At 39.3% G+C, this 26,708-nt stretch overlaps 1 protein-coding gene across 6 annotated transcripts in view; it reads left to right on the forward strand.

Moving 5' to 3' along the window:
* The window catches only part of RBMS1 (RNA binding motif single stranded interacting protein 1), a 150,125-nt gene that overhangs the window by 78,716 nt on the left and 44,701 nt on the right, over nt 1–26,708 (forward strand). For all 6 annotated transcript variants that reach the window (XM_030017711.2, XM_030017712.2, XM_030017713.2 and 3 more), the window contains one exon: nt 4,150–4,325. In XM_030017711.2, coding sequence (XP_029873571.1) covers nt 4,150–4,325 — 176 coding nt within the window. The remainder of the gene's footprint in view (nt 1–4,149; nt 4,326–26,708) is intronic.

The raw sequence follows: 26,708 nt of genomic DNA on the forward strand, positions 1-26,708 counted from the left end.
AATTGCACTCTGTTTTAGGACAGTCGTTATCCAAGTTATCATCTGCTTGTTGGAGTTTCCTTGGACTTTTGTAGTCTGAAGGCAGCAAGCATCAGTATCTCTCAACTCCCAGGTCAAAGGAATTTCTCAGGGTTGTTCCGTTTTGTTTTGGTTAGGTGTTGTTTTTTTGTGTGTTTTTTTCCTGTTGACAGTGAAGAGATTCTTCTCCTTGGCAGGCAAAATCCTGCTCTGACTCATTTCCAGTCCTTAAGCATAGAGTGGTTTACAAGAAAGACAGGAATGGTTCATATAAAGATGAGTATATTCTCCAGTTGTTTTTCAACACTTGTGATTATTCCTGTTTGGGTTTTATATTGAGAAGAAAACGCAGGCAGACGATTTTCCTTGGTTTAAGGCACTCCATGGGGACTGTTCTGTCATGAAACTTTTCCTTTTCCTAACGAGTACCTGTGGTTTTCTCACTGCTGCAGTCAGGCTGTCGAAGGCTGGAGGGAAGATCTCTTGGAGATCAGGCAAAGGTGTTGGGAGCTCCTCACAGCTGACTCCAGAATGTGATGTGGTGATCATACAGCATATGGGATGATTATTCTGTCACTGGCCTTTTTTGCTTAGATGTTTGTTGGAGATGACAGGAAAGAAACTGCTGTGGAGGAAGAATGATCACTAATTACCTTTGGGAGTGAAGACTAAAGAGGAAATGGTAAACCAGTGTGACAATGATATTTCTTGTGAACAGGAATATTGTCACAAGAAATAATGGTCTGTTACTTCCATTTATTCCTCCTTGTTCAGTTTTTTAATTTAAGATGCAATGATTGAAAAGAAAAATTAATGAATATGTTTTCATGTAGGTTACTTTATTGCAAACTGTTGTGAAGTCCGTATGAGAAAATCGTAAGAACAGCTTTTGATATGAATCTGCAGCAGAGACTACAGTTTGTAAAACAAAACTTTTCAAAAATTGATTTCAGGTTTTATAAAAAGCTTTCAGCTAATGTTCATGAAAGCTGTTTCTAAACAAACAAGCCCAGGTCTCCACTGCAGAACCTCTTGCCAGTGAGCACTGTTATCAGCCAGGGGTGTGGAAAAAAGTCATACATCCTCGCTGACATCGATACATTGGCAAAACCCCAGGCATGGATGCAGCTGTGCCGGCAGAGGAGAACTTTTGTCAGTTTAGCTTATGTTGTTTGGGGAGGTGATGCAACTATGCCAGCAGAAAAACTCTTCTCTTGGCATGCGCTGTCAGCGTAGGAGGCTCTGCCAGTACAGCTACAGCAGCGAGGCTCTGCACCGCTGACGCGCCCTGCGCAGCAACTGCAACTGGAAAAGAAAAGCCCCTTTGAACAAAAGAGAGACCTCTATAATTTAGTTTTTACTAGTAGTCATCGATGAGGAACAGAGCGGAAAGAGTGATTCAGATTTTAAAATTAAGTTTTAATGTAAAAAATATGTTTAAGTCGTATGGCTTTAAGATGTCACTGGCCCTTTAATGGTTGTCTGTGTGTCATTGGGTTGCAGGGTTTGAGAGCTGCAGTACGCCCAGCATCTGTGTTTTGTAAAGCCTTAAGGCTGGTAAAGGTATGAGATTCTGTGGAAGCAGTGAAAAACCTTCTGTCTGCAAACTTAGGAAGACAACTGTAATCACATTTACATTCCCATCATATTTGGATGTGACCACTAGCACTAGAGCATATTCATGTTTAAATAAAAGTTTAAATTTCTCAGAATGGAGTGTTTATGTTTTACAGGAAGACAGAGTTAGGATTCCTGTGCGCACGCACGCACACACTCTTCCCTCTCCTGCCTTCGGCCAGCTGGTGACAAGATTTTACAAAACTCCAGCTCTTCATAATGTAGAAAACTAAGGATTTTAGGGGAAAAACATTGTAAGAACCAAAAGCAAAACCAAACCAAAGATACTGAAAAAACAGAATAGAGGCTCTTAGTCTCCAATAGTAATTGCCAGTTAAGAAGAAGACTGGTACGTGTATGTTGACTTTTATGGCAGCTGTACCTGCATGCACGAGGGAAGTGCACGTTTCAAAACCTTGAACAGAGCAGTTGTGCATTTGATCACTGTGTGCATTTTGAGAACTCCGCTGAAGGCTTTTTGAAGAGAATAGCACTGTGCCAGACTAAGTTTGTTCAGTTTGTTATGAAAATGTTTTGAAACTAGTTGCTCTGTCATTCTGCATTGCTTGTAACCCTAAAAATAATTGCCTGGCGTTACTGGAAGCAGAACGTCTGACAGCCCAACTTGCGCTGCCATAGTTAAAATCAGTCAATGTTTCCATTACAAACTTGGAGGGAGGGTTTAATCTTTTTCCCATTTGAAATCACGCCTGGAAGAAATTCTAGATCAGCGCTTCAACTCCAAGTATAAATCTTTTGGAAGAGATTTGATGTTTCTAAAAATCTTTATTTAAAAACAAACCAAAAAAACCCTCCAACCCTATGGCAATGAAATACTGATACTCAGCTTTGAAATGTTAAATGATCAGGAATATATTTCATTCTTTTTGGTAATTTTCAGTTCAATTAAATTAGGCAGCAAAAATGTTTCTACATATCAATGTTGATTTTATAGTGAGCGTTGCAGTTTGCTGTTCCAGGCTATCATTGCTGCATAATAAACCTTGCAATATGCTGAATTGGAAGATTTCAAAACCTTCCTATGGAAACACAAAAAAGAAACGCATAATTATTATAAAGTATCTGATATAAGGCATGCCGTTGTACTTTTCTCCCACTCACAATTTCATTACAATTTCCCAAGGTTATCTCGAAAATGGTTTCACTTTTCTTGTGTATTAAGGCTGTAGTTTCATGGATGCTTTAAACTGAGGTAGACTGTAATCCCCTTCTCTCTGCCTACACATTCCTGTTCCCTGCCTTGTGACAGCCAAAGCTTTTGCGTAGCACAAAACCACATGTGGTGAACCAGATCAGGGAGGATAATTTTTTTTTGGTTCAGGCTGTGGCTACACAACTGTTTGTACTAGTCCAAAGAAAAGGGTGGCACCGGGGCGGGAACAAGTGAGTCTACACTGACATCTCACTTTATATTCCTTTTTTTTTTTTTTCTTTTTTTTTTCCCCCCTTACTGTGCCTTTCCTCTGTAGCTCACAGGGCGGTTCTTTGCTATGAGCTTCCTGAGCCGTGGAAGCTCAGGCTTTTGCAGGAAAGGGGCTACATGCAGCCAGTTCTTTTTGTCAGTGAAAACCTTGTAGTCACAAGACTTTTACTGGCAACTTTAGTTCTCTAGTATATTTGTTAAAGTATTTCTCTCTTACCACAGACCTATTCATAATACTTGCTGTACAGTGTCCTGCTGTACTGTTGTTAATGCAAATGATTGACAGCTGTGCTGCAGATTTTCTGTAGGAAATCTGTTTTTATGTTCCATTAGGGTCTGATTTTAAGAACAATAGCATTAGATACCTTGAGGACTAGGTAGAAGTGCTTATGTGCTTATCTCCTTTTGAAACTTGAATTTTTTGCCATTATACAGAATCTCTTTCTTGACACTCTTGAAATAATCCACAAATACTGAGATCAGTGGCAGCATGAAAGTTCTACTGAGGCTCACAATTAGTTTAAAGTCTGGTCCTTAAGCTGTCTGTGTTCCCTCTCTATCTTAAAAAAAACCAGTAGCAGTATTGTGTGAAGTACTAAAAGCCAGAAGAGGCTTCTAATTATTTTTATATTTCTGGATAGATTAAGGAAACAGCATAGTCTTAATTTCTGCCACAGTAATTCATTTATGACATGAAATAGTCATAGTGATGTAAACTTAGTTTATACCTCCTGGAACCTAGAGGAACAATATCTCTTATTTCATTTTCACATCTGATGCCACAATGAAGAGTGATAAAATCCTATGAGTAATATTCAGCAGAGGTTAGATATAATTTGAGCCTATGTCCTGCATTGAGCGTGCTTCAGATGGTGGTTGGGTATATTAGAATGTGCCCGTGAATCCTGTCCCAAACGTGGTGTGAAAGCAGGTGTATTTAAAATACATGAGTAATTACGTACAGGTTTAACACAGTGCTCTAAATGGTAAACAGGCTACTGTCAACTGAGCTAACATGCATGCTGCGATTGCTATCTATAGTTTACTCTAACGTGCTTTTTCCTTTGCAGCAGTCCATTGTACCAGCCCACCCAATGGCTCCTCCTAGTCCCAGCACCACCAGCAGTAATAACAACAGTAGTAGCAGCAGCAACTCAGGATGGGATCAATTAAGTAAAACAAACCTTTACATCAGAGCACTGCCTCCAAACACCACTGATCAGGACCTGGTAAAATTATGCCAACCGTAAGTACTATGCTTAAATATAAATTATAATGTCATACCTTAAAAGCTTATGGGAGGTATACAAACTGAGTGTTTGGATTATGGGGGAAGAAACCAGATTCGTAAATAAAAATCCTCTAACTGTAGTACAATGGCAGGTTTCAACTTCCCCGGCAATCAGAAGGAAAAGAATGTGTTTGGCACTTTGGAGAAGCAAAGAAAGTTGAAGTATAGTGGTGAACGGAAGCAACCCATTGCTTTAGTAAAAACTATGATCACCCATACTGCTGCCTGATGCTGTTGAATTCACAGATAAATGAAAATTAACACCTGAATGTGAAACTTGCTATTAAGAACCTTCAACAGAGGGTCTTCTCCGTTCACTACGAAGATAATCTGTTGATACAAACTCCTCAAGTAATTGTTCTGTATCACTGTAAATTACAGTGTGCATTTGAATGCTTGTCCTAGTTTCAGACTAATTTATGTTTGCTGTACATTACTGCACAATTATATTTATGATTAGAAATAGTCAATCTGTGTAAGAATCCTCTGGTCACTGGAGTTCCAGGTAGACTTGGCTTAGCAGAAGGTTTTCAGGCAATGTTGTTAACATGAGATTTTTTTGCTGGCATGAGTTTTTGGGGTTGTTTTTTAATTTTTACAGCAGCACATGCCTTTTAGTTACTTACAAATGTGGGTCAGATGTCAAGACACCATGCAATTATGTTGTTTATACACTGTTTAAAATCGCCTTTCTTAAATGTTTCACTGAATTTTTAAAATCCTTAGTACTTCCGAAATTCATAGTGCACTTTCTGGATTATTTTGAAATCAAAAGTACTTCGCTAAATTTTCAATATTACCTGTAAGAAAACACCCAAATCTCTCTTGAATGAATGGAGAATCATTAAGATTTGTATATAACACTACTGTCTGAGATTCTCAAAGTCATTTTATTTCAATTTAGCAGATAAGTAACTAGGAATATACAAAAACACATGCCCAAGATCACAACACCAGTTAGCAAAATAGCTAGGGAAACCTGTAAGTCTTGGATCCCAGCTTATATGAGGTGCCTTTTGTTTTTGAATATTGCAAAAAATCTAATTTATAGAGAATTTTTTTTTTTTAAACAAAACTTGAACTTTCAGGACAGTAGTCACATATCGGTCATCTTAGTATTATAATGAAAACAACTTGCTCTCAGGTCTTGAAAGAAAAAAATTTTCCATTTGGTCATTTTCCCAACAGCAAATGAAATCCATGTGTTTTACAGAAAAGAGAGCAAGATTATCAATCTGTGAAAAGATTAATTGATAAATTAAACATTTTTACAGCTTTCCTTGTGACAATGACCTCTCATCACTTGATTTTTAGTTGCAAATGCACGTTTTACAGAAGTGGATTTTTCCTTCCTGTTTTTGTCTTTTGAACTGATGAAGAAACCTTGGCCTGCGCACTCATGTTATGTTAGGACAGAGTTGTGAGGTTATTTTGCACTGGAGCTGCCCAGTAACTACTATTTGTGCAGTGGTTACTATAGCTCCTTAATCTCTTTCTGAAGACATTTTGGTTTGCACAGTCTTAGACATAATCAGTGCATGAACATCCTAGAAAAAATATGTTCAATATTTTGCTGTAACTGGTCCTTTTTCTCTTGAATAGCCAGAGATTCTGTTGTTGTTGCTGTTCAATATATAATTGTAGTTGGAACAGCATGAATTTTGCAAATAAAGAAAAGGCAAGAACTGCAGCCATGAAGTTATTAAATCAATTCTGACGTGAATTTACAGACTTGGAAGGTCATGGTGTTTCTTCCTGTGAGATATTTCTCTCCTAAATGTCTTACTTGAGAAGGAGGGAGGCCCTGTCTCAAAATTCTCCATTTCTGCTGAGGAACCAAGTGACATGTCCAGAAATTTTAGGTTTGGAACATCTTTCAAAAATCTGGGTAATCTATTGAGAGCCTTAGGCTTCTTTGCCAATGTAGCCCCTTAGCAACTAAGTTGATGCTGCAGTAAGACAGAAATGACAGCACTCTCTCCTTGTTCGCAAAAGCTCAGTAATCCACATTTATAGTCTACGGAAAGTTTGAGATGCAAAATGTTTCCTTCCTACAAATCTGCCTGAACTTCTAGGACATAGAGGGCAAGATATTATCGAAAGTTAACGTGCCTTGTTCATTTTTTAAGCTGAGACCATATAAAATAAATGGAGAATAAAATCTTGGACACATAAAAGTCAATGAAGAAACTGCTGTTTACTCCAGATCTCTGAAATACTTTCATTAGCTCTTTCCAAATGCCTAAGATTTTACTGGGAGGCTTTAGAGTAATTTTAGCTCCTTTTCCCCATATAGAGTGGATCTTGCTGTCCTAAGAGGGTGTCCACTGGAGTGCTTGATGCTAAGAATGTATAGAAAGGCTGCTCTGCATATTGTAGAAATGCTCTTGCTAGCTGGCAATAGCCAGTTTTCAGTGGATGTACAGAAAAAGGTCACTGGCTTTTGTTTTATATCTTTTGGCTGTTGTCAGAGAAGACAGAAAACCACCTGTGGGTTGAGGAAATAATGGTTGAAAAACATCATTGTCACTACAAATGCCAAAAACCTCCCTTCTGCACAGATTTTCCCTCTGATCATCATGGACTTGTATCATATACACTGTACTGAAAAGTTATTTTCAGTGATTGTTATTGTAGAGAAATAAGGCTTTCAATATAATCTCTCAGAATACAAGGTAAAAGAATCTGCAGAGTTCTTGTGTCTTTTACTTGCCTTAGTCAATATGTTTGCTTTGGTTCTTGCTCATGACAGCTAGCAGTGCTAATTTTTGCCATGTTTTTATTTTGATTAATTATTTTTGGTGAATCACTAGAGAAACCTCTTATCAAATTATAGAAGTGTTGGGCTTGCTTTCCTGTTGTAGCACAGCTGTGCAGTATTTATGAACACAGTTAGCAAATGTTGACCAGTTTTGTGGAAAAGTACTTTCCTGGCAAGAGCACAATTTGCCATTATAAGTCTCTACAAATCTGCTCTCCACCTTCATCTGCTTGGTTCTTTCTAGTTTTCTATTAGGTGATGCTTTCTCCTCTTTTCCAAGATAAAAAGAGTGTATTTCAGTTTTGTTGTGAAGGCTTACCTGGGAGTACAGCTATTTTCACACAGTATTATTGGCTTTTGTGTGGGAAATGAAGCTGCCACGTTTCTAAATAGTTCAAACTTGAGCCTGCTACTCCAGTTCTGCGTTGGGAAAACAAATTTCTTCATATCAGTTGTGCCAGAGGCAGAAGTGTGGGGAAGAATAAGGTAGGTATTATGTTTGTCGCAAGGATGTCGTAACAGCCAACCCAGAACCAGAGCCTGGAGTGTCGGGGGGACAACACATGAGTCAGTCCTGGCCATAAGAGCTTTCCATCAGGTATGTAAGGGTGGGCAAAGCAATTGATGCAATGGCCCACAGATACTATCTTTTCTGTGGAAGGCTGGACAGGAGCGATCAGCTAAACAGAAGGACAAGAGCAGAGGAAAGGAGAAATTAGAGTAAGAAGCCGATGAGCACAGTCTGGGGAAGCCTGCAGGAAGCTGTGTGACTTGGCTGTGCAGTTTCTTTTCCCAAACCATGTAGTGCCATTGCATGAGCTCTGCTGTACTCAGCAAACCTCTGCTGTGAAGAGCTGGTTTTACAGGGTTGTTGGAGCAGCAGTAGCCTCAGCCATGCCTAATTGTACTCCCTTCCCATGGCGTGGCCATCGATACTTGCTTGATGTGCCTCCTTCAGCTGTTGTGTTGGGTTTATGAATATATTTTTTAGGCTTTAATTGTACTTTCTTATTTGGTGACTGTTAGAGAGTCATTTCTTGTAGCTTATTTAATATCTGGATCTGAAGATGCAAGATTAAATCCATTCCAGTTATTCACTGAAATTTTTGAGGCTGCTTATGTGATTAGGGACTTTGGTGATTGGTCTTAGGAGATTCAGCCAGGAGTTTGTAACTTGCTTTGACATGTTTTTTAGGTGCTTTCCAGACTCTCACTAAGTGCTGTGCTTTGCTGCAGATGACCTTTATGCCCAAGCCACATGGTTCCAAAGCCCTGTGCTTTCCACCGTCCTGGTTATGATTTGCTTGCTAGCCTGCAGCATGGCATCTCTGTAACACTGAATTTCTTCAGAGATCTCCTTTTGTGCCATTTACATCATTAAATGAGGATGATAACAGCAGACCCTCCATCCTCCTGACAATCCCCAGTCCCAGGATGAGATTTCAAGCTTTGAGGCTTAATCCAGGTCTCCCCCATTCAGTTCAGCATAAATCATTGTGCCAGCCCACCCTTTGGTGTGCTCCCTTCCAGGCTGTTTGCTCATACCGTGCTGCTTGTATCAAGCTGTTTGTAGTCTATATGATATTTTTGAAATCTGTTTTTGCTCTGGACAGTTTCACTTAGGCCTTCCCCCTTAAATTATCACTGTGTGGTTACAATGTGAGTTTTTAATGGGATTACAATTAGGAAAGCAGCTGGTTTAAGGTAACAAAGTTAGTGATATAATTACCACGACAGACCATTGTTCTGTGCCAGGATGGTCAGAACACAAAAACAGAACCTTGTAGCGGCTGCCTTTGCTTATGTGCGTTGGGAGATCACGTATCTTGTTGAGAGAGTATTTTAAGGATTCCTTCCCAGGTATTTGGCATCATGAACGCAGGCATAGCTAAAATGAATGGCAGGCTAATGGCCATTTTGAAACATTTGAGCCAGATGTGCTATACAGCTTTGTTTCCACAGCATGGGAACTTTCATTTTTTATAGTTGCAAACTCTAATGTTGCCCTGTTTTGAAGCAAGAGCACCCAAAAGTTATTTCAATTCCCTGCTCTTAATAAAACGCATATTTTCATTAAGTCATGTGACAGCCATTAGCATATTAATGTTTCCATGTTCTTTGCTTACCATGTGATTGTGACCTCTCCCCATGCTGCCATTTCCCATCCCCCTCAAACACACTCCAGACTGAGAAGTGGTGAACTGGAGCTCAAACATTTACTGTAGCAGGGAGCTGTCATCACTCTGATCAGTTAAGAGCAAGAAATCTGCTAATTTTACTTAGCATATCTCATTAGAAAAAGGACATGTCTGGACTTTAGGAAATAGTCTGACCGTCTTTTGCATTTAACTCTTTGGGAGAAGGTCTGGGCAGGTCACTGCTGCTTAGTTCAGTCTAAGGAAATGTCTGTAGCACATGAATACAACCCCTTTAGATAGATGATATGGGTAAGGGAAAGTGGAATGGAAAAGCTAACTTCTCCAATTTTTTTAAAGTGTTTTCTCTTCATTCCTTTCTCCTTTATTCTCCATTTTTCTTGCATTTTTCTTTCATGGTTTGTCAACTGCAGTGAAATATTGCATTCATAATTATGTGGAATATGATTTCATGTCATATAATTAAGTGTGATACATCAGTGTCTCTGAAACTGTTCCCTTTGAGATCAGTATTAATACTGATTATATTGAAGCAGGAGCCTCTCTATTGTTCTTACTTTTTAGGGTGGAAAGAAGTCCTCTACAAATTAGTTCTTTTAGAGGTTTATGTATGCATTTTTTTTAAATGGTATTATTGCATACATCTCTGAATAAATAACACCAGGTTTACAGCATGTCATTTGGTTGTAGGAGGAGGTAGATTCTGTAGCAGTTGAGCAGTATGTGATTTGTAACGTTCAGCTGTATATTGGTATCAGCATCGTCTTTTTCTTTATTCCTTCTTCAAGGACTGTGGCATGGTTTGGGTTTTATATAAGCTGCGGTAGATTTCCCTTAACTGCACTTTTTCATCCAGTTTTGCTCTTCGGGGCAAACATAACACCAAGAATGGTGAAGGTATGTTCCCTAGATGTAATAACTGATTGTGCCAGTGCTGCATTGCCTGTGCAGGCACAGGTTGATGTGGAACACAGTGCAGCACAGCAGAGAAACACCCACAGTAACCTCAGGACCAGGATTTAGATAATCTCACTTGTGTTCTGCCCAGGTGATGCACCCAGTTTCCCAGCTAGACAAACTGCCAGAGGAGGAGTTGCATGCCAGTATGGTATGTAAACCGGCTCTGCTAGCTTCTGTCTTTGCTGATAATCTTTTAAGAGGTTGCTGTCAAAAGTGAGTATCCCATTTCTACAGCTGAGAAGAAATAATACTCAGTTTTGTACATCCCTTTTGCCAAACAGACTGGAGAGATGTAGGCCTGACATGGAGACTGAAATGCTCCTTTTTGTTAGGGCTTGACTTCTACAGTCAGTGGCGAGGCATTTGTGTGGTATGCCACGGGAATTGCGATTGGCCTGGAGATGTGATGTTTGGTTTAAATAGTCATTTCCTTTATTTTTTAGCAACTGCTTTCAGCAGTCAGGTTATGAAGTGTCTAGCCTGGCATGATGTTGAAGGAAGACTCTCTGTCTTCCCCTCAATATTTGCACTTTAATTAGACAGAAATAAAATTCAGACAGCTTTACATTCATGATCAAATTAAATCCATGCTAAAATCCTCTCTGAGGAGTTACACACACACACACACACACACACACACACACACATATATATATTTTTTTTTTTTTTTTTTTTTACAATAATGTCACCTTGTAGGATGTCATTAGGGAGCCATATCTATTTTGGGGGAAGCTGTAATTGAGAAAAAAGTGAAAACAGTTGTCTTCTAGAGTCCTATCCTCTGGATACAGACAGTCTCTCGAGATGCCTTGTATTTAAAACAAATATAGTTTTAATTTTCTCTTTCCATCTTGTGATTAAGCAAAGATTGAAGTTTTTCAAACTCAGTATTTCATTTAGCCTAACAGTAATCAGCAGTTGCCCTCAGCGCACCCTTTTAAAAAACAAGCAGTCTTGAATACAAATGCACTGAGGAACTCTGTGTCTGCATTGTGGTCACAGATGCAGGGACCCAGCGATTGCACAAGCTCCATCTCCCCCAGGAGATGAGAGTTTTGTTGCAGTGAGAGGTGATCCCATGGAATTTCCTTTAGGAAGTGGGGGCGAGGGAGGAGAAGAGGGTGGAAGGAATGTTTCAGCCACAGCTGCTTGTAAAAGAAGCACTAGGAAAACAGATTGGTAAAAGTTACTGCCATTGAAGATCTCTTGTTGGAAAATAAAAAGCTGATTTGGTAGCATGGGGCCTGTAAAATCTGTAAGCGTTTGCAAGTCTGCAGGTATTTGTTTTACAGAGATGCAACCCCTGTTCCGTATCACAGAGCCGCAGGAAAGAAATGTCCTGTGGCAGCTGGCGGAATGCCTTTGATCAGGGTCCTGGTCCTGAGCTTCCCTGGTGGCAGGGGCCCGACTCAGATGGGAGGTGATAGCAGCACAGTTATTCATCGGAATAATGTAATTCAAGAACATTTTGAAGGGGATTGTGTCATTTCAGTGGACTACTGAAAATGTTAACAACTACTAATCAGGCTCTTTAGTGGGTTCCATGATGTCAAAAACCATCCCTTCTGTTAGAGACTGCTTAGGCAGGCGTCTCAGAAACCAGTTCAGAATTGAATCAGCTTAGAGCTCAAGCTGATTTCTGCCCCAGCATGCTTACATTTAAGCTTGCCCTTTTTCTCAGGATACCATTTAGTGTAGAAAGCAGGATCAGTATTTGCAAGCAGATTCTTGTATCTAATGTCTTATATCTCACGTGGTTTCACATAACTCACAGAAATCTCATGAAGTCCTGACTTTGTTTGCTAAAGGTTGGTTCTGCTTAGCTCTGACTTCTGTAACGTTAACTCCTTGAAATGAAAAAGAGCCATCTGATGTTGACACGTTGTAAGATCAGTCAATTTTTTTATAACCCTTCAAACTTTTTTTCCCCCGCATTGTTGCCAAGCTGCATTTAGGGTTGAGAAACTAACACCCCCAAATTGTATGCAACCCAGATAATAAATATGCATATTTTACCTGCAGAGTGAAAGCAGTAGCAAATATAGGTAAACAAGTTAATTCAGATCCTGCTACCTCCAATGAAACTTGTAATTGAGGAAATAGGGAGAAAAATCAGTGTTTATCCTTAAAAAAAACCTCTAGAAAATGTTAAGCCTTGATCCTCAATTGTTTTCCCACAACTTCTAAAATTCTACCCTGTTTTGACATTCAAAAAATGTCATCTGCCTCTGTTCTGTTTGAACAGGGCCTTACTCAAGACTCAGACCAACCCTGTAGAAAATTAAATTACTAAAGGGCTGCTGAGAGAAGAATTAACATTTCATCATTTAAATACCTAATTTTTGCAGACAGATCTGCAGTACCTGGGAAAAAGTCAAATTTTAATTTGAATGTTGATAATGTTATGATACATGGACATAGAGCAAAAAACACCAATGAAAACACAAAAAGAGAAGACTTTGATTTCGGGTCTGTTTTGACACTGTTACTAGTACAAATATTCCACTTCAATAACCTGTGTGAGTTGAGTTAATCATTAACAGAATCAATTTTGGTGGAAGAAATATGTTCTGATTTGTATCCTACCCTGCCCCTTCCATTTCCATTTCTTCTCTTACTTACTTTAATCTCTTATTTTCCCAAAAGAGGAAAAATTTGTAATCTGTTGCTTTGCTGCCACAAGAGAAATCCACCACAGTAAGCATTGTGTGTAACATCACTTAATTTTGGGGGTATTAATAATTACATTTAATTAATTGATCATTGTGGCTATCTGAATTGAAATGTTAGCCCAAAGTGTGTGTTCTTTTTAAATGTTTGTTTTCTGTATTCTGTGCAGTTGTGTAATTTTACATGCTATCTTTAAAAGAGAGCGTATGGATCGGTATTTTTGCCTAGGACAACATTGTGGACTTAGGCCTTACACATTATCAATATTTCAAATCCTAGTGCTGCTTTTTGGCTTACATTTAGTCACTAACAAGCTTTCACAAGTCTATCAAAATATCAGCAATTATTCTGGTGCATTAATAAGGACTTTTTCTTTAATGTCTGCGTGAATGCAGTAGTGAAATAAGTGTTATGTTAATAGAAGATCTAAAACCAGGAGGAAAAAAAAATGCTTCACAGTGTAATACAAATACTGGAGAAATCTCAAATCTTTTATTTGCAAACCCTAAATGTCAGAAATAAAATGATCTGAACACCTGAAAGATCCAAACTAGTTCTGGTGTTCAATGACTCTGCTGAAAGGTAACTGAAGAGCTTTAGGAGCCCAGAGACTAGCAGAGTTTTACAGTTCAGGACATCAGTTTTATTTAGTGTACATGTAAAATCGCCAAGGAACCAGTGTGTTGAAAAAAAAACTGGTGTGAAACAGAAGTGCTCACCTATGCCCCTAAGATGATGGCAAGCTTGACTCCTGTTTGGTTGCAATGTGCTCGCAAAGGCCTGGCCCTTAAAAGCACGGAGCACCTGCAGGAGTTTGGTTTGGTTTTGGTTTTTTTTTTTTTTTTTTCCTTCTTCTTTTCAACCTGTAGCTGTGCAGTACCCCAAGGCAGAAATCTCCCCCGTGTTAAGTCTGAATGCCTTGGCTGAGTTCTGGAGAAGCTGTTTGGCAGAGAGAAGAAAGATTCTTTCCCTTCAAGGCCTGAGGGTATCAGCATGGTGGGGTATCCAGTGGAGCTGATGTAGCAGTGTGCATTTCCTTCCCTGCATTGCTGTTTGTAGTACTGTGATCTGAAAAGGAGTGTTTGTAAATCATCTGCATTTTCTTTTTCTCCGGAGATCCCATATTCAACCCTCTACATTTTTGAACACTTGAAGCTATTTGGTTTTATTGTGCAGCAGGCTTTGTCTTAACTTTATTGTTAAGGCTTTTTTATTTGTTGCCAAACGTCTATTTGCTATATTTTGAAGATCTCAAATACTGAGAGGGAAAGTGTTGCTCCACGTTCCTTTTTCTTAGTGGCAGCTTACAGGGCTTCCGTGTTGCCATACAGAGGTACAGAACTGGCAGTGAAAGACTATTAGCCAGGACTGCTTCTGAAAAAAGTCCCATCATCATACCAAGGCCTCAGCATGAATGTACTTTTTATTATGTAAATTAGGATCAATTCTTTTTGAACATCTTCCAAATATTCAGAGCTATGACATTATAAAAATATACAATAATCTGTCCCAGTCTTCTATTCTTCCCAAGTGAATTGTATGTTACTTTGTTCCATGAGAAATTCTGAAGTTCTTTCCACCCATTTTATTAATTGCTTATTCAGTTAAATATTTGTTAATTCTCTTTGAAGTCTAGGACACTCACTCTGAATTATGCAGTTTTGCAAATGTCATTAAATATTTTGAAAAGAGTGGCACTCCCAGGAAGAGGGGACAGCCCTGACTGTCACTAATCAACTGTTTCCCATCTCACGCTTGAACTGAGGTTGAGGTGGTAGTCTAAGGAGCACAGGCTCACTGTTTTGGACAACGGGATTGGGTAGAACTGGTAAGGTGCAAAAAGTAGATAGGTTTCAGTAGATCACAGAAAGGCCCAAGTTGTTAAGATGTTCTTGGGCAGATAGTCAGGGTAAGAGAGGTTTCTGAGTCTGATTCATTTTTGAAAAACAGGAAAAACAATTTTTTTTCCTCTTAAGTTTCCATTTAACCAATAAATTGGACTTTTTGAAGCAATGACCTGAAGCAGACCCTGTGTTGGTCTAAATCAGTATGGAACATGGGACTTCTGCTTAATCTGTGGTGATTCTTTTGGTCTTTTCTATCAAAGATGTTGCCCTTTTAATTGTTACTTAAAATTCATTGATCAAGCAATACTGTCTATATTCTCAAGATAAAACCACCTGAACTCACTTGGGTCCAAACCCCTCAATCAGAGGAGATTAGGGATTTGGACTCCTCCATGGTTGTAGCTGATAGGTGAACAGCAGCAAGACTTTACTTTCAAAGGTAACTGGTTACTGACCAAGCATCCTGGTGATGTTTATGTGGTGGATATAGGTTTTGGGAACATTGTTAGTTTCTTTATCTCATGGGGTAAAAAAATCAGATAATTTAATTAGAAACAGAGCACAATACATCCAAATATATAGCTGTAAAGCCAGATGCTCAATTCTTTGTAATTGGCTTGCCATGTACTTCACAATACACTAATAAAAACCCTTCTGAAAAAGGGATGCACTGCTGTTTATATCACCACAACAAAACTAGTTAAATTTTTGCTGTGAAAAAGGGGAAATTAGTTTCTGTTTCTCTGGATGAAAATTTATGAGTTCCTGTGATAGAAGACATTTTAGTGCTGTTAGGACATTTTAGCTTTGCTTTTCTTTTTCTAGTAGTTAGCGTGCCTTTTTTTGTCCTTTCCTTAAGCAAAGGGGGGGAGGGAGGCAGCTTGAAGTGCAGAGGAAAGAGTAAATTTTTGTAATTTTATATTGTAGTCAGGAAGGAATATTTCTGAGGGCAATGCTTTCTTCTGCTCCTTAGTGTCCTTTCCAAACTTCTGCTTTGTTCACTGGGACAGAATTTGCAGAAATTTTAATTGTTCCGCAGGGATTTAACAGGATTTGTATTTGGACCTGGGTCGCTGGTGTTCTGCCTTCTCCAGGATCTTATAGTTGTCTTCTGCTCATGCTTGTGCCAAAGATACTTGATAACTCTTGAGTTCAGCTTCTGCAGTGGTGGAGGAAATGTGAGGCTGTTTCTCTGGAGTTGCTTTCCTCTAGTGGTAGAGGTCAGCATTTGGCTGTGACAGCTCTCCTTTATTTTTTTGGCAGGCAGTTCTCTGACATTCTTGTTGCTGAGATCATCCCCACTAGGGCTTTCAGAAGAACATCTGACTGGGGCTCAATTTCTTCACCTTCTGCTGTTCTGACCATATAGTATGTTATAGGAAGGGTCTCAGTCCTTTACCATTAATAATTAAATCAATTCTAGATACCTTTTGTTGGCTCAAAGATCTGTGAATTTGTGGTTTCTTCCTTTTATCATGATTTGGTTTCATGTTGAGGGTGTGGATTCTTTTAATCCCAAGGATAATTTAAAAGAAAAAAAAGTATAATTAAATTACTGCAGTCTGAGTCATACTTGGTCTGTGAGTTTAGTTCCCTGGCCTTCCCACACAGCATTTCCGATACGCAGTGAGCTGAGGGTGTGCAGGAAAGACTGTAGAGTGACCTACATACTGTTTAACTCTTTACTAATGAGTGGCTTTCTGACATTAGGTATAGCCATTGCCTCTTTGGATTCTCAGTCTTTTCTGTGCGATAGCTGTATCCATTACATTTTCCTGCTCCTGAGTGGTTTTCGTAAAAAAACATTTTAAGATTTCTATTTGGATTGGTTTAAGCATCTTGTTTAGATAAATTGATCAGAAAAATTAGTTAATGAACTATTTTAGAATGTGAAGCGTAGGCATTGGGATTTATCCTGAGGTAGAAGGTACGGCTTCTTTCACGTAGTACTTTATCACTTCGAAGAGAAAAGTTTGTTTGGCTGCCCTCCTGCAGGCAAAGAAATAGTCATCTCAGGCTCTCAGTAATATAAAAGGTCTGTAAAGCCCAGAAAAACTGTGACCATGTCGTGCAAGCTCCCTTGCTGGCATATGTTCTCGAATCTGTTCAAGAAAGGTTGTGATATAGAACTAATTTCATTGACGTTGGGCTTGCCTGTCAGCTTTGCTGTCATGCAGTGGTTGGTTGATTTTTCTTGGCTCTGTATGAGAATGTGTTTTTTGAATAATCCCTTCTGTGGCTGCTGATGCTCTGGGTTCGTGAAACCCCCACGGCTGCTCCTTTTAAGAAACTTTGAATCTATGTCTTACTCTGTTTAATGTAGATGTCATCCAGGCTTGCAGATGATACAGCCAACTGGAGGATCCCAATTTTATCTGAGACCGGTCGACCCAGTCTTGAGTCACCCCTTTGCACAGATGCTCGTAGGTTGGGTTTTCCCTGCTAGGCCAGGATTAACCTCCATTGTCTGGGTTCTTCCCAGTGAAGCCCAGTGATCCAAGTGCTTCCTCAGGCACACCAGCCAAAGCGCACTCTCGGACAGGGGATTTACCCTTCCATGGTGGCGCTTGACATAGTCATTATACAAAAGTCCCTGAAAATGAGGGTCTGGGGGATCACATTAGTCTCAGCCATCTTGGGTACCTTCTGCATGGCAGTCTGGTAGTGCGCAGTGTGCTGTGACCGCAGGTCTGTCTGCAGCTCAGGGCTCAGAGTAGGCTGAATGTGTGGTGGTTCCAGAAGACTGCAGTTGTACTTGGCCAGCTGCTACAGTGATGGGATCAGAACAGGTTAATGGTGTTTTTAAAGAAAATGGTATATTTAAGCTACCAAAAGCAAATTTCCATATAAGTATCTATTACATTCTCTTTGCAAAACTGCAGAAATCAAACTCTGCCTCCTGCCTGCCTTCAATCAATATTCAAAAGACTGTCTATCTTAAGCAGTGTGAAACTGAGGAAGTGTCACTGAATATGACCCTGACGCATCAGCCACAAAGGTTGCACTTTAGATTTTGTGTTACAGCTTGTGATTGCTCATGTATCTAAAATTTGGCAACAGATGGATAGTATTTTGTCTAATGCATAACACTCCTCTGTCCCTCTCTCAGCACTTAATGCTACTGCAGACATCTTTTCAACAGAGCCATGCAGTTATTATCAATAATACGTGAGCTGATGTTTCTGCTCAATAACATACAGCCACTTAAATGCCCTTCTGAAGTATTTTGACCCCTGGAGAGATCTACTTTAGTACAACCATTTTCCCTATTGAAATGGAGATATTTGCTATTCAGCACAGCTGGGACTTGAGAGGAGAGAAGCAGATTCAAATAGGGATAAAGTCTACATGCCGTGCTGTTAAGGGGGCAAGGCCTCTGGAAGGCTTAGCAGTGATTTTTGAATAATTTGTCCATTTAGTGCTGTTCTAGTATGATTGACATTAAGTTACCAGAAATTAAAGGAGATCAGACTCTAATATTAATTGTACAGTTTCTTCATTATGAGGTGTTAATTCCAGTATAGAATAGCTGTTGAAAGCAGGATGTTACTAGGAGTATTTCATAAAAGAAGCACCGTTAAAATGCAGTTCAGAAAGACTGGAAGTTATTTGAATGTATTGGGTTTTTTCCTCTTCTGCCTCCCAGGCAGAAGAGAGGCAGTCAGCATTTTCCAAGATGGGGTGTTAAATTAGTGCAAGATGCAGGTAAGAACGAATAGGTATCTTTGCGTAGAAGGTATTTTAACCCAGCAGGTCAGGTCTTGGATTCATCCTGTTGGCTTTCTGTTGTCTTAGTATTACAAAAACAGAAGGAAAACATACAAAATATACTGACATATTTTTTAAAAGTTATCAATGACAGGTGTTATTCCAGTGACCAAGTATCTTCCATACAAGATAAATGCAAGAAAAAGCAGAGAGTGTGTGTGTGTCTACATATATATATATGTATGTATTTTTTGATAAATGTATATATGTAACTTACACAATATGTGAGACAGCTTTTTGTAGTTCAGAGTTGACAGATGGGTCAGGGCTTAGGAAATGGGATGTGGCTGAAAGTGCCCTTGTACTTTGGCATTCTCCAATCTCACGGTTTTCAAGACTGCCAACATATTCCTCGGGGCGTCATTTATTTAAACTGAGGGTGTAAGATTTGGTTAGCAACCTTCACTAGAAGTGAAATTAATAGGCCAGAATAAATGAAAGAGGAATCTTCTGCAGGTATACAGGCTTGTAGCATTAATAGGTGTCTGTCTGTCTATGCAGATAGGAGGTAATCTCACACTAGCTAGGACTGTAGCCAGAATAACACCTTTTGATTTATACTGTTCTGACTAAAACAGGGGAAAAAAAGTATTGGGAAGTGTTGGTAAATAATTTTCATTTTCCCCTTGCCTTGTCCTTAATTCCTTCCTACAAGAAAAAGAAATATGATTAGGAAAAGCCAAAATAAAGGACAATGCATCATATGCTGACAGTGACTGAATTTGGCTTCCTTGGATGGAGGAGGAGGAATTGAAAAATAAAAGGTCTTCAGGCTGAGAGACTAATGTATGCTCCCAAGCTGATCTGTACTGTTTAGCACAGGGAAGAGAAAGGAGTTATGAATAACAAGAACTGCTCTCTTATGTCTTCATCATTTTATTCTATCAAGCTGTTAGTGTAGGCTCTGCAAAATTTGTGAGGCTGAAATTTGCCAAGATTTATGGTTGGGTGTAGAAATACTGCCTTACTTTCAGATTAAAACAGCTAGCAGTGGTAAATCAATACATGCACATCTGCAGACCTGCCATGAGCTTGGCTTATAAATACATATTAGCATTCATCTAGTTTAATTACTCATCTTCCCAAATCATTGTCTTGATTAGTGATCATTTCTAAGTATGAAAAAAAGGATAAAAGAAATTGCTAGACTGTAGAAATAATATTCCAGACTTGTAATTTGAACCTGTTTGGAACTTCATTATTTTGGTTGCAAATTAATTATGATTTTCAAAAAACTCCTGTATCCTTCATGGCTATGTGAAACTCTGTGCTCTCATATTTTTTTGTATTCTTTCTGGGAGCCACAGAAACTATGATAATTCATTTTCAAATAATATTGTTTCAGTTTTTGCTTTTGGTTGTGTGTAAAATGCAGATTTTTTTCAGTGTTTTACTCTTAACCCAGGCATAGTTTGTGTCCATTCTGTAGCGTTAGTGTAAGAGAACAGCAGGGCAAGACCATTTGCTTTCTTAAAATAACATGGCTTTGTTCTTCAGTCTTGTAGCTGTGGGAAACTAACCTCTTCCCATATACCTGAATAGCCTTGTCAGTAGGTGCACAGGCAAATTCCTGCAGAAAATGTAGATTGTCCTGTGTTTTCTTGAGTAAGAATGATTGTAGTACTAAAAAGTGGGTTAGCCAAGAATTCCAAATATCTTTTAAATTAATTATCTCTTTTTGTAAAATAAGGATTCTCCACAGTTTGCTTTGCTAAACCGGATGCTGAATGATACAGATTAGAAAGTGCAGCCTGCTTTGTGAGGCAGGAATTGAGAGGCAGACGTCTTGATTTTTTTTTTTCTAATGTTGAAGCATTTACTGGTAACTTCTTGTGTGAATGTCTTAATATATGTTAGTTGATTTATGATAATTTATGATAATTCTGAGATTTGTTATTTGTGACTATCTGAATAACTGCACAAATAATTTTCATGTGAATGATCCTCAGTTCAGTGTCTTATGGTAAAAGTTTCTATAATGCTTTCAGTGTAAGAGTACTTCATATAAATTACAATATACTATATTAGAAGTAGAATAGTAGCAAATCAGTTTCTAAACCATTCAATCTAACTTACGCACATCACTTCGTATTCCATCCAACTCTAAAATATTTTTCTCAAAGAACAGTGCCTTATAATTTGTAAGAAAAACAGAGTGGTCTTTCACTAATGTTGGTCGTCAAACTCACTAGAATATTGGCAGGAAACAACACTTTTAATGTCAACCAGCATTTGTGTCCCTGCAGACAGATGTTTGAAAACATAACGTAACTCAACGTAGTTCGCACCTTTTAAAATACTTAACATGCGAGTTTTCAAATCGGTAAATAGAAAAATCTCCTAAAAGTATAGGTGAAAATAAGTTGTGAAGTTGTTACTTAGCTCTGCTGAACTTTTGATTTTATGAACTGTAAAGATGATGATAAACATAAACAATTTCCTTTTCCAAAAGAACAGACGCTTTGGTTAATGCATTACTGTGATTTTTATTTTCTTCAGTTTAGGAGAAAGCAAGCTACAGTTACTTAGACAATACTTGCACTTCGAAGTGTGTCAAAGAGGCAAATCCGCTTGTGTTTCTGATAGGTTATTTATCCTGCTTAACCTATAAACTGTAAAGTAACAAGGCTACTGAACTGATAGATAGCCTAGCAGATGGTTCAGAGATTATGCTAAATCACCTCAGCTTGTCAGAAGTTAGGTTGGGTTACTGCAGGGGCAGTGGCTGCAAGAAACACTGAATGGGATCATTTTTCTCAGTTTGTCGCTTGAAATTCCATTTTTCTTCACAGCATGTGGCATCTTGTGTCTTTACAGTTAAAACAGATAGGTAATCAACAAATTTAGGACCAGCATGTTAGTATTCTGGCTTTCATAAGAATCATTAGGATGATGAGAATCTTTAGGTATCTGTGAAGTATGAAAGATGATCTCCTGTGCAGGGCAAGAGGTTGGCTCTGCCACTTTTGCTGCTGTTGCTCTTTCCTTTTTCAGTGTCTGGAGCTGTTGCTTTGGTCTCTCGCTACCATCAAGTTGAGCATTATTATCTTGCTAGCCTAAGAAAGGTTAAATGGAAATTAAATGCCGAGTGTTTAGTAGTAAAAACCATGTTGCAGCTGAGCAAGGATAGGCCAAGATTCAGGGCTTTGAAAAAAATCTCACCCTGAAGAATGGGTGATTATTGATCATAGTTCTGTCAAATATCTGTATTCACATCCTCAGTGGAGCAACTGAGGCAACAGATGCTGATAAACTTGTCAGAGCCTAGAATAGAAGTTATAGGTTCATCCTTCAGAATTTGCCTTTCTTTTTTTTCTTTTAAATTAACAAAGCCCCCAAACAAACCCTAATGTAAAGATTATGTACTTTGTATTTTTAAGATCTCATTATTTCAATTCTACTGCTGTTGTGTTTTTCCTGAAGTGGCATCAACTGAATTCTTCTTGATGCCTGCTAGGGAAGAATACAAGAGCCTTCCCTTCCAACTCCAAAAGCTCTTGGAGGGGAGGCTTCATGGATTTTTTTTTTTTTTTAATTAATTTTTTCCCCATGATTGTATCATCATAGTACTGAAGAATAACTGCTGTATTTCACATATTGCAACATTCTTAACCTTATAAAGTAAGACTAAATAAACATGCCATTACTTTTTTTGTTGATTTAAGATTGACAGAGAAAACGCCTCTGCTGGCAATTGTTGGAAATCTGTTAGTTTACTACGCACTAGAAAGCCACATTAGGAATGCTGTTTTAGTGTCAGCTGTAATATGTCTTAAACATTTAAAATACCCAGAGATACTAAAAAAAGGCAGTTTTCCTAAGTTGTGCTAAATGAAAGGGCATTGTACACCTGGTCATGCTTTTAGGACAGTTTGTTGTGCAAAAGGGAGCATACTAATTGAAAACCCTTTGCAAAATGTCATAAAAATAGCTGTAGGATGCTAACAGGACTTTTCCCCCTTGATTTTCAGTCAGCTTTTAAGAAATGGATAGAGATTATTCACATCTCTACAAAGCAAGAGGAAGCAAACATTTCCTGATTTTAAAAACATTTCTTCCCTATCCCCACAGCTCATCTTCGGCTAAACCAGGAAATAACTACTCTTAAGAAAAACAAAATGGGTAGCTGAAAAATGATACTCTCCAAAATCTTCTTCCTGTGTGTCACTTTCCTACTCCTTATGGTTTTGAATTCCTGGTTCTTTTGAGCTATAAGGAGTAGGTACATTTGTGTAGAGCCTGTAAACTATAAATCAAATACCTATTCATAAAATACTTTTTATCTGTTAAAATTAATACTGTCCAAGAAACTAAGAAGGCATTTGTTCATGCTTCACCTAATTGTATATGTCCGTTATGCTAAGCATCTGCTCTTCTAAGGACAGAAAGCTGTAAGAGCTGATAGTATATCTGATTTTGCATCTGGCTTTGCTACTTTTGATTACTTCTCAGTGAAATCTGGAGTTGTAACCTACCGACTCTGAAGGAAGGGTCATTTGTACCAAAGTAATATTAGTTTGTACTGTACTGATGTTGGTAACTGCATCAGCAATGATGATGATATATGCTTTATCCACTGATTCTTATTGAAAACACAAATATGGAAAACTTAAATGAAGAATTAAAGGTAGAGAGGTTGTAAAGAAAGCTTGCTTGATCTTGTGAAGAATTTACAGCAGCATGTAAGACTATTGAATTGTCAGTAAAGCCAAAGATCTGTAGATCTGTGGGGTTAGGGGTTTTTGGTTGGTTTTTTTTTTATGTCTGTTTGTTTTGGAGGTTTTTTTGGTTTTGTTTTTTTTTTTTTAGTACACAGATCCTAACTCCTCAAAAATAGTCTTTACATTAATAGACAAAATGTAATTTTAGTCATTTTGTAAAGACAGTCAAAACAGTAGTTGGCTTCCATAATAACAAATTCTAATTTATTTGGAGGTATTATTTATCTCCCAAGTAAAATAATAAAAAACCAAGGAGAACTACTTGGATATTTGGATATCTTGAAAATACGATCTTTTGCTCTGAAGTACCAGAGAGTCAAAGGCACAATTAATAAGAAAGGAACTAGCTTTATGTCAAAACCACACAACCATTTAACAGCATGTTATCAAAGCAGTGCTCTAACTTTAATGTAGGTTAACAAGGAAGTCCTATTTTGCACACAGTGAAAAATATGATCCAATACCTGAAACAGGGCACATCTGGCTGAGTTGATTAACCCAGTGTTTGCGTATCTGAAGCTAGTAAAGGAGATTTTGCTGAACCAAACAAATTAGCCAAATCTATAACAATTTCAAAACACAACTTGTACTAAGCTAAATTATGCATACCCATTAACTGTGCAAATAAAAATACGAAAAATATAACTGCAACTTTTTATGTAATTTTTAATTATGCACTAAAAATGATTGGTCCAGCTTTTGGTGGTAGGTACTCATTATGTTCCGGTAGCAAATCTTTAGGTCCGTGAGGGCCATAAAGCAACTGAGTGATTCCAAAGAGTTTCTCAAAGAACAGTGTGTCTTCCAACAACGGAAAACAAAATATGGACAAAATGTTCTCAGCAATGTCTCCTTCTACACTGGGGCATAGATGTGGTGAAGAAGAATTTAAAAATGGAAACCATATGGTTTGATTCTGTTCTCCAAACTCAGTATTCTGCTGGATTGAATAGATTTCTTTATCAAGTTTTTGTAAGAGAGCACTTACCCATAATTAAATAGCAGGATTGTATTTACAATTATTTTCTGACATTCCCCTTATTGAGAAATGAAAAATTTGATACATGGAGAAACAAAACCTCCTTCTGTGTATCTAAGCTTAAAAGGGAGCAGCAAGAGCTTGAGGTTCAGTGCACCACTCTCCCAAGATGTAGCAGAGAGCGGGAGGTATGGGAATCAGATAAAACCTTTTGTACTGCTCAGAGGCTGCTCTGAGCTTGGTTTTTGGATCCAGGAGGAAAGACTGCTGGGGCTGATCATGTTCCCTTGGTTGTGCTGTTGGCTTAGAAATGCCCTGAACACTGGAAGAGCAGTGAGGAATGGGAGCCAGCTGTACCAAGTCAGCCCCTGCTGACAACTCCCTTGACTCTTTTCCTCAGTTACAGGGAATTTTCTTTGCTCCTTTTGCACCAGGTGGTATAGAGGAGCTGAGAACTGCTGCATAGGTGAGGCCTTCCCATGGACTGCTCAGGTTTCTCCTCTTCAGGTCTCAGTTGAGATGAATGGGTTGGGCTTCCACATACTCTACAAGTGAGATAGACTGTGGTGTGGGTTTGGCTATTAAGACCATTAGTTTCACGTAAATGTTTTGAGTTGTACTGTTCAAAATAGAATACTCTGTGTTTGGGGAGATGAGGGTGCTGTCTGAAAAGTTGCACATCACTGATCTGTAGAAGTCAGTGTTTGTTATGTGCATTTGTTTAGGGTCATACTGAAGGATAATATTATTCCCTTTCAAGCAGGAATTTACTGCATTTAGAGCACATGCAAGGTGCCCACTGACCATGTTGTGCACTGAATAAGGGCATGCTTGAATAAGAAAGTTATTTTTTGTTGTGTTTTGTTTGTTTGTTTTTAAAGTTGATTTACAGTCTAGGCACCCCCACCTGCATGTTCTTTTTAATGTTACAATTAATATACAGGAATTGCTTTGGAAGTATTTGCTTTATCCATTTTGTTCTAGTTATTTACCCTAGTCTAAAGTAAGGTTTATTTTCATGTGGATCCACTCAGTAACTGCAATGTATTTTAGGATGAACTGATCTGCTCTCCCATATGACCCTCTGTATTGGGTCTGGCTGAGATGCAGTTAATTCTCCCCATAGCAGCCCTCGTAGTGCTGTGCTCTGCATTGGTAGCTAGAAAGGTGTTGATAACACACCAGTGTTTTGGCTACTGCTGAGCAGCACTGGCACAGCATCAAGGCTGTCTCTCCAACATTTTTGCCCCCCCCTCAATGGCAGGCTGGGGCTGGGCAAGATCTTGGGAGGGGACATAACCAGGACAGCTGACCTAAACTAACCAAACAGATATTCCATACCATATGACGTCAGCTCAGATATAAAAGCTAAGTAAAGGGAGACGGAAGGGGGGCATTTTTGTCTTCTGGAGCAACCACTACGCGTACTGAAGCCCTGCTTCCCAGGAAGTGGCCAGACATCGCCTGCTGATGGGAAGTAGAGAATAATATCATTTGTTTTTCTTTGCTTTCACGCGCAACCTTTGCTTTCACTTTATTAAACTGTGAAGATTTTGTGTGGTGAATGTAGATGTTAACGATAATTCTTAAATATGTGATGCACACAGGCAAGGGGTAGAATGTATTGGCTTTGTGTGGCAAGGTTTTGGTAGCAGGGTGGGGTTATAGGGGTGGCTTCTGTGAGAAGCTGCCGGAAGCTTCCCCAGTGTCCAACAAAGCCAATACCAGCCGGCTCTGAGACGGACCCGCCGCCGGCCAAGGCCGAGCCAATCAGTGATAGTGGTAACGCCTCTGTGATAACATTTTTAAGAAGGAAAAAAGTTGCTGGGATGGAAATGGCAGCCAGAGAGAGGAGTGAGAACATGTAAGAGAAACAACCCTGCAGACACCAAGGTCAGTGAAGAAGGAGGTGGAGGAGATGCTCCAGGTGCCAGAGCAGAGATTCCCCTGCAGCCCGTGGTGAAGACCATGGTGAGGCAGGCTGTCCCCCTGCAGTCCATGGAGGTCCACGGTGGAGCAGATATCCACCTGCAGCCCGGGGAGGACCCCACGCCGGAGCAGGTGGGTGCCCGAAGGAGGCTGTGACCCCATGGGAAGCCCATGCTGGAGCAGGCTTCTGGCAGGACCTGCGGATCTGTGGAGAGAAGAGCCCACGGAGCAGGTTTTCTGTCAGGACTTGTGACCCTGTGGGGGACCCACGCTGGAGCAGTGTGCTCCTGAAGGACTGCACGCCGTGGAAAGGACCCACGCTGGAGCAGTTCATGAAGAACTGCAGTCCGTGGGAAGGACCCACGTTGGAGAAGTTTGTGGAGGACTGTCTCCCATGGGAGGGACCCCACACTGGAGCAGGGGAAGAGTGTGATGAGTCCTGCCCCTGAGGAGGATGAAGCGGCAGAGATAACATGTGATGAACTGACAGTAAATCCCATTCCCTGTCCCCGTGCGCCGCTGGGGGGGTTGGTAGAGAATCTGGGAG

Source organism: Aquila chrysaetos, chromosome 6 (genome assembly GCF_900496995.4).
Source record: "Aquila chrysaetos chrysaetos chromosome 6, bAquChr1.4, whole genome shotgun sequence".
NCBI lineage: Eukaryota > Metazoa > Chordata > Aves > Accipitriformes > Accipitridae > Aquila > Aquila chrysaetos.